At 52.9% G+C, this 12109-nt stretch overlaps 2 protein-coding genes across 2 annotated transcripts in view; one reads left to right on the forward strand and one right to left on the reverse strand.

Moving 5' to 3' along the window:
* Positions 1 to 2581: 2581 nt before the first annotated feature.
* Positions 2582 to 12109, reverse strand: part of ATP2B4 (ATPase plasma membrane Ca2+ transporting 4) — a 69112-nt gene continuing 59584 nt past the window's right edge. The window contains 2 exon segments of the mRNA XM_063418699.1: positions 2582 to 6003; positions 11921 to 12010. Of these exon segments, the coding sequence (XP_063274769.1) occupies positions 5716 to 6003; positions 11921 to 12010 (378 nt within the window). The 3' untranslated portion in view covers positions 2582 to 5715.
* LOC134561464 (uncharacterized) lies at positions 3446 to 4694 on the forward strand. The gene is made up of 2 exons (XM_063418491.1): positions 3446 to 3676; positions 3711 to 4694. Exons 1-2 carry the CDS (start codon positions 3446 to 3448, stop codon positions 4692 to 4694), a joined length of 1215 nt encoding a protein of 404 aa, XP_063274561.1.

Below are 12109 nucleotides of genomic sequence, written 5' to 3' on the forward strand. Positions count from 1 at the left end.
TTGGAGCCGCTCCTCGGGGAGGGTTTGGAGCCGTTCCTTGGGGAGGGTTTGGAGCCGCTCCTCGGGAAGGGTTTGGAGCCGCTCCTCGGGGAGGGTTTGGAGCTGCTCCTCGGGGAGGGTTTGGAGCCGTTCCTTGGGGAGGGTTTGGAGCCGCTCCTCGGGAAGGGTTTGGACAGACTCCCCGAGCTGCCGGACACACGGACGGCACAGTTACACGTGGGCACATTTTATTCTCCGGATGCACTCACATTGTTTCTGCTCAACAGCCAAAGCTTTATTGATTCCAAACCGTTCCCCTTCGCCCTCTTTCCCTCTTCATTTTTATTATTTTTCTTTTTTACTGCACCCCCTTTTTTCCAACCCCTCAACCACTCTGCTGCTTCCACTTTGGATTATTATCTCTGCTCGGACTCTGTTTTCTCGGAAGAAGCCAACGGACAATTCATTCAGATTCTTTTTTCTTTTTTTTTTTTCTCCCAAGATCCATATAAATTACATGCAAAACATTGTACATAGAGATTAATATCAAAATGCAATACAGATCAGGTGCACTTTAAGCTGGACTCTAGGATATGGCAAACACACCAGGGTACATATTGCTTTGAAACCACCATTGTTTTGTTTTTTTTTTAATGTCATGCATACCACATAATATTCAGTCTTTTGTTTTGTATTTTGGTTGTTTTTTTTCTTTTTTCTCTCTCCCATTTTTTTTATACAAAAATACCAGTGCTTATTATACTGAGTTACTGGAAAAAAAAACCAAAAAAACCTCTGCTCCACGTGCCCTCTTCAAAAGAAAGGTTTGTTTTTTGTTTGGTGAGAGCGTTGGATAAATATATATACACACACATAAATGTTGAGTTCAGACTGTATATATATATATATTTATTGAAGGGGAGGAAATAAACTAAAGGCAATTTTAGGCATGGGCTTTGCTGGGTGAAAATTGGGGAATTTGGGGAGAGCAGAGTCGGGGCGAGGGGATGATGCTGGAGAGGAAGAGGTGCCAAAATCCCCCCAGTTCGAGTGGAAAAGAAGCAGAAAAAAGCTTCCCCCGCATCCCCATGCCCCGAGAGGAGATTTTGGGGTGCAGGAGGGCGTTTTGGACACTCTGAGCTCCACGAGGGAGCAAAAGTGATGCAGGTCCAGGTGTCCCCCCAGAGGGACAAAACCCTGCCGAGGACCCGGGGTGGTGACAGAGGGTGACAGGAGCTGGCAGTGCCACCTCGGAGATGCCCTCCTGCTTTTGGGATTGGGGTTATTTTTTCCAGCTGTCCCCTCAAAGAAGGGCCAAACCCTCCAGGTCCTGGAAGGGGAAAAACCACCCATGCTAAAAATGCGCTTTAAGTTTGTTCCCTCCTCGAGACCAGTCGGAAAAATTTTCACTGGGAAGTTTTATTGCACGGAAAAAAAAAAAAAAAACAACAAAAAAAAAACTTTGGGAAGAAAAAAAGAATGGAATTAAACCCCTCCCTTCCCCGCACCTTTCTCCCTGTGCAAATCATAAAAAAAAAAAAACCTCAGCAGGAGAAAGCGGAAAACGCCTCAAGAGCAAACCGCGGTGGGATGTCTTTGGTACCAACTCCACGGGGAAAAATCCACGGAAAATCCGCCCCCGAGGGGCCCTGCTGGGATCAAGAACTGGATGCAGGAGGATTTTCAGAGTGTTTTAATCACAGAGCATTTCCGAGGCGAAGTCCGACACGGATCAGGAGGGGAGGGGGTGGCTTGGATTCCTGGCGGGCCCTCCCCTGCTCCGTGCGCGCTCGTGGCAGTTCAAGCAAAAAAACCCAAGAAATTATTCGTAATAATATATATTTATATATATTTATATCTCCCCCTAGTCGAGGCATGTTGCAGAGAGTCCCCAAAGTCCGTGCCGCCGACCATGCCTTTTATTTTTATTTTTTTGGAGCACCAATCTCCCCCAAATCTCTTTTTTTTTTTAGTGTGTAATGTCCTCAATAACTTAAGCCAAGAGTCAGCTGCTGCCAGGATATCACTGAAACTTAACCCGAAAAAAAAGAACAATTTAACAGGAAATCTGCACAAGAAACATTTATACTTGAAGCAACCAGCCATACACCAACATAATTTATAGATATTTATATAAAAAAACCCCATTTGTGTCATTCAACTCACAACTAGTAGAAAGATGGCTGCTCAGAGAAAAGGAAGCTGACTGGCATCCGATGGCTGAATTAATTAATCCACGGAATTAATTAAAGTGTCCCTCGCAACTGCCCTCACGCAGTGGTGGGACTCGAGATTTCTATATTTTCTTTTTTTTTTTCTTTAAACAAAATACATATGGCTGACGTAAAAATATCAGTTTCTGAGCTAAAGAAAACTAGATTTTTTTTCTTTTTCCTTTTTTTTTTTTTTTTTGCATAATATTTATATAGCGTTATTTCTCCCTCCCCCCCAACTCCTAAAATGGAAATTAGAACGACAAAAAGAGAGCAAACTAAAGGAACAACCAACCAGACCCTTTGTGGCAAACCCTGCCAGTCACAGATTTCTGGGAGTGACTTTGAGACCCTCCAAAGTTGGCTTGAAGTTGTTGTTGGTTTGAGTCTTTCTTCTTTTTTTTTTTTTCCTTTTTTTTCAACAGGTCTGAGGTATTAAAAAAATATCAAAAGAAAAAAAAAATCGGTGCATCCCCCCCAAAAAAGTATTTAATAAATATTTATGTAAGCTTGTAAGAACACCTTTTTTTTGGTTTTTTTTTGCAAGTATTTAAAATAGAAAAAGTGATTTTTTGTTGTTGTTGTTGTTTTTGAAGCACAGAACCAAAACCCCACAAACCACCTCTTGTTTGGGTATTTTTTTGTTTGGTTTTTTCTGTTTTTCCTGGTGTTTAACCCAAGATCCCCTCGCTCCCCTGGGTCATTGCTTGGGGGAGGGAGGGAAGGAGGAGCTGGGCATGGGGTGAAAACTGAATTTACACCGGGGACGGGCAGTGGTGGCAATTTCTCCTTGCTGTTGGCAGTGAACAAAGCCCAGCTCGCCAGCACCGGGATATTCAGGATATTCAGGATTTTTGGGATAAATCCTTTCCCTCGGCAGGAACGAGCTCGTCCTTCCTCCCTCCTCCTCTTCCTCCCACCCCACGGGAAGGACGAGGCGCTGCCGGGGCAGGGGGCAAAGAGAAGACACTTGGTTCTTGTTGTGGTTTAAGGAACACTTCAAAAAAATCTTGGCAAAGCTCTGGGCCCTGGCGTGGCAGGAGGTGCTGCAGGCAGTGCTCGGACAAGGCACGGGAGATTCCGCTGTGCGTTCCTGACGGGAAAGGGGAGGAGAACCCAGCCAGAGCCAGCCTTTCCCAAAAAAAAATAAAAAAATAAACACCAAAAAAACCTCTCTGCGCTCCCAGGGATGGGAATGAGCTCGGGAAGGAGCTTCCAGAACGTTCTCTCTGCTGCCAAGGTAGCCAGAGGGGATGGAGGTGAGGCAGGGCTCCAGGGGAAGGAGAGATGACCTCCAAAAAATACGCAGCCTCCAAAAAAAACCAAGAGATCCTCCAAAAAATCCAAGAGATCCTCCAAAAAACCTCCAAAAAACGCAGCCAGAGGGGATGGAGGAGAGCAGGGAGGTGGCAGCAGGGGAAGGAGAAGCTCAGGCTCTGCCTCCTGCTCTGGGGATGGCCACAGGGACAATCCAGAGCCAGGGACAATCCAGAGCCAGGGACAATCCAGAGCCAGCTCCAAGGAAAGGGATCATTCCCAGGGATGGAGGTGAGGCAGAGCTCCAGGGGAAGAAGAGATGACCTTCAAAAAACACTCAGCCTCCAGAAAAATCCAAGAGATCCTCCAAAAAACGCAGCCAGAGGGGATGGAGGAGAGCAGGGAGGTGGCAGCAGGGGAAGGAGAAGCTCAGGCTCTGCCTCCTGCTCTGGGGATGGCCACAGGGACAATCCAGAGCCAGGGACAATCCAGAGCCAACTCCAAGGAAAAGGATCATTCCCAGGGGTGGAGGTGAGGCAGGGCTCCAGGGGAAGGAGAGATGACCTCCAAAAAACACTCAGCCTCCAAAAAAATCCAAGAGATCCTCCAAAAAACGCAGCCAGAGGGGATGGAGGAGAGCAGGGAGGTGGCAGCAGGGGAAGGAGAAGAAGAGATGACCTCCAAAAAACACTCAGCCTCCAAAAAATCCAAGAGATCCTCCAAAAAACCTCCAAAAAACGCAGCCCAAGCCTCCAGCAGCGCCTTCTCTGCAGGACCTGCAGCCATCGAAGAGCCAAACCTCAGGGAAAATCCGGGATCATCCGTGGGCTTCCCTGCCTTGTGCTGGGCCATGGCACGGCTGGATTGATCCCTGCCAGGATCCAGGACTTGCTGTGCCCTGAGCTTCTCCACTCTCAGCCTCCCACGGCGTTTGGGGCATGGCTGGAGCCTCCTCCCGGATCCCTCCGTGCTTCCCTGGAGGCTGCGAGGCTGAGGGGGGCTGCACCCCAAGAAAAAAGGGCAAAAATCCCTCTGGGGAGGGCAGGAGGTGGGAGAGCTGTGATGCTGAGGGGGGCTGCACCCCAAGAGTGCAGGAAAAAGGGCAAAAATCCCTCTGGGGAGGGCAGGAGCTGGGAGAGCTGCGAGGTTGAGGGGGGCTGCACCCCAAGAGCGCAGAAAAAAGGGCAAAAATGCCCTGGAGCTGGGAGAGCTGCAAAAATCCTCTTGCCAAGAGTTTCCCCCTGACCAAGAGCAGCAGAGAGGCCTCTCCTAAAATCCATCAGGAAGGAGCTGCAGCATTCACAACTGGGGGGTTCTCTCCACCTTTCCCCTGGCAGGTTCACCTCCACCTCGGCAGGAAAAATCAGAATTTTTCCCCTGCAGCGAGGTCAGAGCCAAGCCAGGTTCATTTCTCATCTCCCAGTTTGGAAACGGAGAGAGGGAAACGTGGGCACACACAGAAAGGGAGCTGGAAAAAGCCCAGGTATCTTTTTTTCAGAGGTGGAAGACTGGGTGGGCATCCCTGGATCTCTCCAACTTTGGAGTAAAAACCTTCCCCTGGCTGGGAGTTTTTAGTTTATTCCTTAATTTTCGCACTGGAGCGGTGAGTGCCCCTCCCCACTTCCCACTGGGGAAGGGGGTAAATCCCACAAGCAAAGAGCAAACCCCAACGTTAGAAGAAAAATAAACCCTAAAAACCACGAGTGGAAAAAACGAAAAACCCACCAAAAAAAATAATTAAGATAAAATCACAAGTGCACCCCCAGCCTTCAGGCTGAGGGCGTGTAAGACTACAACAATTTGAATTTCCTTGGAACATGCATTTTTCCAAAGTGAAAACTCCCTGGCTCCAGGTGGCTGGAGCCCAACTCTCAGAGAGGAAAGAACCTGGCAGCTTCCCCTGGGTGAGTACCACGGAAAATCAGGGATGGAGATGCACAATTGTTGTTTTTTTTTGTTGCTTTTCGTTGGGCTTAGCCTCTCTCCCAACACCCAGCGTGGTGGTACTCTGGTTCCCACTGCTAAAAAATGGTAAAAAAAAAAGAACAAAATGAAACAAAACCCAGATAAAACCCCCAACCCTCCCCAAAAATAAACCCCAAAACCCCAACAAAACCCAGATGATGACACAGGCATGAGCAGTTTGACACGGAGCGACCGCAGCGTGTGATCAGTCCTGGTGCCGGCATCACACGGGGCCGAGGCGGATGAGGAAGATGACGATGATGAAGAGGAGGAGGAGGAGTGGGAATTCCGAGTTCCAAGGTCAAACGGACGTCTCCAGGCTGTGGAAGGGGCTCCCGGGCTCGGGGAAGCTGAACTGGCCGTCCACGGCGTTGTTGTTCCTGTTGAGGGCCGTCGAGCCGCGCTGCTGCTGCTGCTGGAGTCCGTCAGGCTCGGGCTCGTCGTCGGCGCCGTCCAGGAACGGTGTCCGAGGCTCGTCTTCCTCCAGGATGAACTCCGGGTGGGTCATGAAGTTATGGATGGAGCTTCTGGATTCGGGTTTCTCGAGGCCTTCGTAGAGGGAGCTACGGAACGCATTCACCACTTTGATCTGGGCGGCGGCGGGGAGAAAAAACAGGGGTCAGTCGGGGTTTGCCACGGGGCAGGCTCGAGGGTGGAAGTGGAAATAAATGATGAGAGACAACCATCGGACAAAGGAAATGAAAAACCAAAAATACAGCACGACCACAGGCAACGAAATCACCACTGGACAGACAGGTTGGTCAAAAATGAGACATCTACGGTGGGCTGGGGGCAGTCAGGCACTACGGGGCTGGTGGGGAACCCACCAAAGCTGCAAGGAAAGACACAGGACGACTCAAAAACGACTCAAAAACGACTCAAAAACGACTCAAAAACCACCACCCCCAACACCACCGCTCCGGAAGCCAAAATGCGTTAATTAGTCGCTCGTTAAATCTGTGTGTGTGTGTGGACGGACACAAGGACAACGAGGTGGGGGAACTACGGCTCCGGGAGGAGGTGGGTTAGGCAAACAGCGGGGAAAATCTACTGGGAGCCCTGGGTGGGGTTGGGCTGGGTCGTTCCTACACGTCTGGGGAGGAATGGGGGTTCCCAAAGGCGTCCCTGGATTTTTTGGGGGTTGTGGGAAGCACAAAATCCAGGTGCGTGCTGTGAGGAGGGAAGGGATGCAGGTGAACACCCAGGTCTGTGTGGGTTTCTCAGCACTGCTGGAGCTCTGGATGCTTCCCTGCACCTGCAGGAGATCCAGTGGTTTCCAAACTGGAACTGGAAAAATGGGGATTTGGTAGAGCTGGGAACCAGTTCAGGTTCTGTTGGGTATTTTCAAGGAATTCCAGCCACACACAAAATCCTGGGAAACCCCACGGATCCTTCCCTGCACCTGCAGGAGATGCAGTGGTTTCCAAACTGGAACTGGAAAAATGGGAATTTGATGGAGCTGGGAACCAGTTCAGATTCTGTTGGATATTTAAAATTCCAGCCACAATCCTGGGAAACCTCCTCCAAAATCCAGGCTGAAGCAGATTCAGAATAGATTCTGTTGGATATTTAAAATTCCAGCCACAATCCTGGGAAACCTCCACCAAAATCCAGGCTGAGGCAGGAGATGCAGAGCCAGGTTTGGAGCACCAGGGGATGGCTCTGGGGACACGCCGGGATGGCGACTGCCAGTGGATCCCCTGCTCCCTCCGGATCCTCTGCAATCCCACCTCAAACCCTTCCAGCTCCCAGATTTCGGATCAGGAGGGTGGCAAATTCTGGGATCTGCTGGGATTTTAGGGAAGCAAGAGAAGCCTCAGCTCCGTGGAGCAGAGCTCGTGTGGGACCAGGAAATCTCTGCAGACCCTGGAGGTTTGTCCAGCACCCCTGGAAGCAGCAGGGAAGGCTCCCTGGAGCAATTTTAATCACTGTGCTCCACAGAAGGAGCTTTGCTCCTCCCCAGCTGCCTCCCCTGCTCCCGTGGTGTCCCTGGGGCTGGAACTGCGGCACGGAAGGGAGGAGATGCAGATCCCACCAAAGGGAATCCTCTGTGGGAATCCTCTCCCCTGAGGGAGTGGAGAGGGCAGAGCTGGAGGGGAACGATCCAGAAACCCCCTGGGTGGTGGAGGAAACCAGAGGCTGTGTCCTGCCACCTCTGTGGGCTGCAGGCGTGGCAGGAGGGGGGAGCAGAGACCTCACCCCAAATCCTGGTGAGATGGGCTGGGCTAAAACATCCCTTGATTTCAGCTCTCCCTGGAATTCACCCCCCTCCTGAGGATCCTGGGGATCTCTGATCCCACAGAACCAGAGCAGGGAATTCCTTCCTTGCGCCTGGAACCCTGGAAGTTCTCCCTGCCCTCTCTCATCCCTGGTTCTTCCAAGGATCAGGAGGCATTTCCTGGCACGGGCTGGGCTCATCCCAGCTGGAAGCAGCCCCTGGAGCTCCTGCACAGGGAGCAGGGCACAGGCACCGAGGGGATGAGCCTGGGGCACCCCTGGTCTGGAAAAATGGGAATTGGAGGGAGCTGGGAACCAGCTCAGAGCTGGATTTGTGCACCCTGGATAAATTCAGGATGAATGCACAGGACAAGGGACACCAGCGAGGCCACCTCGGACTGGTCATCAGCAACCACTTGAGAACGGCAAGTCCTGACCCCTAAAAAACCAACTGGATCAAGGATAACCGAGCCAAGGAGAATCCAAGGAGAATCCAACAGAGCCAAGAAGAGCCCAGGGACTGCCAGAGCCACGAGGAGGTGGCCAAGGAGAGCCCAGGGACTGCCAGGGCCACCAGGAGGTGGCCAAGGACAGCCCAGGGACTGCCAGGGCCACCAGGAGGTGGCCAAGGACAGCCCAGGGACTGCCAGGGCCACCAGGAGGTGGCCAAGGACAGCCCAGGGACTGCCAGGGCCACCAGGAGGTGGCCAAGGACAGCCCAGGGACTGCCAGAGCCACGAGGAGGTGGCCAAGGACAGCCCAGGGACTGCCAGAGCCACCAGGAGGTGGCCAAGGACAGCCCAGGGACTGCCAGAGCCACCAGGAGGTGGCCAAGGACAGCCCAGGGACTGCCAGGGCCACCAGGAGGTGGCCAAGAAGAGCCCAGGGACTGCCAGGGCCATGAGGAGGTGGCCAAGGAGAGCCCAGGGACTGCCAGGGCCATGAGGAGGTGGCCAAGGATAGCCCAGGGACTGCCAGGGCCATGAGGAGGTGGCCAAGGACAGCCCAGGGACTGCCAGGGCCATGAGGAGGTGGCCAAGAAGAGCCCAGGGACTGCCAGAGCCACCAGGAGGTGGCCAAGGAGAGCCCAGGGACTGCCAGGGCCATGAGGAGGTGGCCAAGGATAGCCCAGGGACTGCCAGGGCCACCAGGAGGTGGCCAAGGAGAGCCCAGGGACTGCCAGGGCCACCAGGAGGTGGCACCTACGGGCTCAGATTTAGGAGCAGCTCCACAGAAGCTCTGTGTGGGACCAGATCTCCTCTCCCCAGGAATCACCCCCAGAGCTCTGCAGATTTGTCCAGCACCCCTGGGAGCAGCAGGGAAGGCTCCCTGGAGCAATTCCAGGGAATTTTGTGCCCGGTTTCCTGCTCAGTCCCCCCTCAAGGAGCTCCTGCTGCAGCTTCCCTCAGATTTTCCTCCTTTCTCCGTCGCCTGCTGCGAGCTGGATTCAGCTGTTCCCTCGTCAAAGGAAGGGAAATGTGCTCTGAATGAGGCAGGCAGAGCTGAATTCCAGCCCGGAGCCGCCCACGGGCCCGGCTGCCGCCTCCTCTCCACCTGGAAACTTCAAACGCAAGGAATTCATTCCCGTGAAACCTCCACGTGCTGGGCCAGCCCCACGGGAATCACATCCCACATCCCCTGCCTGGATCCAGGGCAGGATTCCTGCAAAACCTGAACCAGCAGAGACCTCTCCAGCAATTCCAGCAGGGACACAGCCAAGCCCAGCCCTGGCAAAACTCATCCACGGGAGAGGGACACCACGGATGTGCGTGGAGGGAAGAGGAGCTTTGGGAGAGAGGGAAGCAGCAGAGGGAAATGAGAGAAATCCAGGCAAGAAAACAGCAGGAAGATTCGGAGACCTGGGGTGGCTCCTGGTGAAGTTTAGCTAGCCAGGTTTTTTAATCCCTCGCTGCAAAAATGGGGAAAACACAGATCCACAGACTGCAAAAAAAAGCTGCATTTTGGTCTCGTCCCCACCCCCTCAAACCCTCCGCTCTGAGCCCCTCTAAGCAGATTTTATTCCAGCAGAAAATCCTGGAGGTTTTCCCAGATGCAGGAGGCAGCTGTGCTGCTCCAGAATCGCTGGGGTTAAACCCAATCAGCTGCCAGCCTCAGAGTCAGCTAAACAGAGAGAAAACAAAATTATCCCAAATTCTCTCTCCTCCCCCACAGTGCATAAACAGCGGAGCCTGAAAGCTCTCCAGAAAGTCACTGAGGGTATTTCTCTAATCAGAGGAGAGCGGGGATAAGTGAGTGTGCAATAAAAAAGCCAATTATCCAGCAGAGACACGTTCCCTGCTCCCAGCCTGCAGACACAACCCACGGCCACGTGCTCACCAGCCCCAACAAGGAACACACCCAGGGGCTGACATCAGACAGGGCCTTTTCTGGGGCTCTGGAAACCCGGGATCCAGCATTCCCATTGATATCCAGCATTCCCATTGATATCCAGCATTCCCATTGATACCCAGCAGGAATGAGGTTTCTGTGCCCATTTCCATGCACAGCTCTGTGTCTGCACGCCCCGGGATCCAGCGTGTGCAGAGCTGGATCAACACAGAGAGGGCGTTTTTGGGGGTCTGGAACCCCAGTGGCGGATCCAGGATTAAAAATTCCCACTGGGATCCAGCAGGAATTGTTTTCCATGCCCATTTCCATGCACAGTTTTGTCTGCACAACCCAAGATCCAGAGTGTGCAGAGCAGCCCACAACACAGAGGGGCTCTGCACCAGACAGGGCCTTTCTTTAGGGTTTGAAAACCCAGTACCAGATCCAGGATTAAAAATTCCCACTGGGATCCAGCAGGAATTGTTTTCCATGCCCTTTTTTCCATGCACAGTTTTGTCTGCACACCCCAAGATCCAGAGTGTGCAGAGCAGCCCACAACACAGAGGGCTCTGCACCAGACAGGGCCTTTTTTTAGGGTTTGAAAACCCAGTACCAGATCCAGGATTAAAAATTCCCACTGGGATCCAGCAGAATTTGTTTTCCATGCCCTTTTTCCATGCACAGTTTTGTCTGCACACTCTGGGATCCAGCACGTGCAGAGCAGCCCACGATGAACACACAGAGGGGCTCTGCACAGAGGGGCTTTTTTTTTTAGGGGTTTGGAACCCCAGTGGTGGATCCAGGATTAAAAATTCCCACTGGGATCCAGCAGAATTTGTTTTCCATGCCCTTTTTCCATGCACAGCAGTGTCTGCACACCCCAAGATCCAGAGTGTGCAGAGCACCCCACGATGAACACACAGAGGGGCTCTGCACCAGACAGGGCCTTTTTTTTAGGGTCTGGAACCCCAGTGGCAGATCCAGGATTAAAAATTCCCACTGGGATCCAGCAGGAATTGTTTTCCATGCCCTTTTTCCATGCACAGCAGTGTCTGCACACCCCAAGATCCAGAGTGTGCAGAGCAAGGTGGGCACCGAGGATCCTCCGGCTGCCCTGGGCACCAGCAGAACCCCAGGGATGTCCCCAGGGCAGCCCAGGGATGGCTCAGCTTTGTCCCCACGCCATGCAAGTCCCCAGGTGGGGACAGAGAAGGGGACAGCAGCCCCGAGGTGTCACAGAAAAAGGGACAGCAGCCCCAAGGTGTCACAGAGAAAGGGACAGCAGCCCCGAGGTGTCACCAGCTGAGCCCACAGGCAGCACCCACAGCAGGGGCAAACCCTGCTTGTCCCTCCTTGCTGTGGCTCAGCCTTGAGGACAGCCCCAAAGGCCACTCTGTCCCCAAAAGAGATTCAAGCGACGCCTCTGCCCATCCCTGGGTGTGCCAGGGCCGGGCAGAGGGAAGAACCAGCAGGATTCGGGCTCAGCCTTGCCCTTCTCCCAGCAGTGCTCCTGAACTGGGGCTTTTTTGAGGAAAAACCGCCAATTTTTGCTTTTTGCCCGCCCTCAGGACGGGGTGGACTCAAACACCAGCCCTGCAAAGGAGGAGAAGAGGTAAAACTGGAGGAAACAACGAAGAACCGGACTGGGGAAAGGACCAGAAATGCTCACAACTTTGTTGACAGCATAAAAAAAAAAACAACCTGGGGGGTTTTGAACAATTTCCCGCCCCGTCCTTCACGTTTTGGGGCTGAGTGTGCGAGTGAAGGCTGAGAGGGAGAGAGAGCAGGCGGGGTTAGGTGTGTGCAGGTGCTGTCTGTGGTTATTAGAAGTCATGCATTGTAATAGACCATCACTCACTGCCCGCAGGAGGAGATGCAGCAGCAGCAGCAACAGCAGAAGTGGTGGGAGTGGAATTGACGGAGGAAAGAGCTACATGGGTTGGGCTAGAAACATTTTTTACATCGTGGTGCTGGCTCACGATGGAAGGCTGTCTCCTGAGGGCTCCCTGCAAAGAGGAGGCGCCGGTCTGGAATGTGTAAACTACGTCCATCTGCAAAGAACCAGAGAGTGAGATAGCGACACCCGGCCGGGGACAGGGACAGGGACAGGGGACAGGGGACAGGGGACAGGGAGGCTGGGCAGACACACA

This window comes from Prinia subflava, chromosome 23 (genome assembly GCF_021018805.1).
Source record: "Prinia subflava isolate CZ2003 ecotype Zambia chromosome 23, Cam_Psub_1.2, whole genome shotgun sequence".
NCBI classification, from domain to species: Eukaryota; Metazoa; Chordata; class Aves; order Passeriformes; family Cisticolidae; genus Prinia; species Prinia subflava.

Bases quoted from the DNA above. Each gene is read 5' to 3' on its own strand.
- LOC134561464 (XM_063418491.1), top strand. From the start codon at position 3,446: ATGGAGGTGAGGCAGGGCTCCAGGGGAAGGAGAGATGACCTCCAAAAA. The intron at 3,677-3,710 runs CAATCCAGAGCC...CAGAGCCAGCTC, and splicing joins GGACAATCCAGAGCCAGGGA to CAAGGAAAGGGATCATTCCC.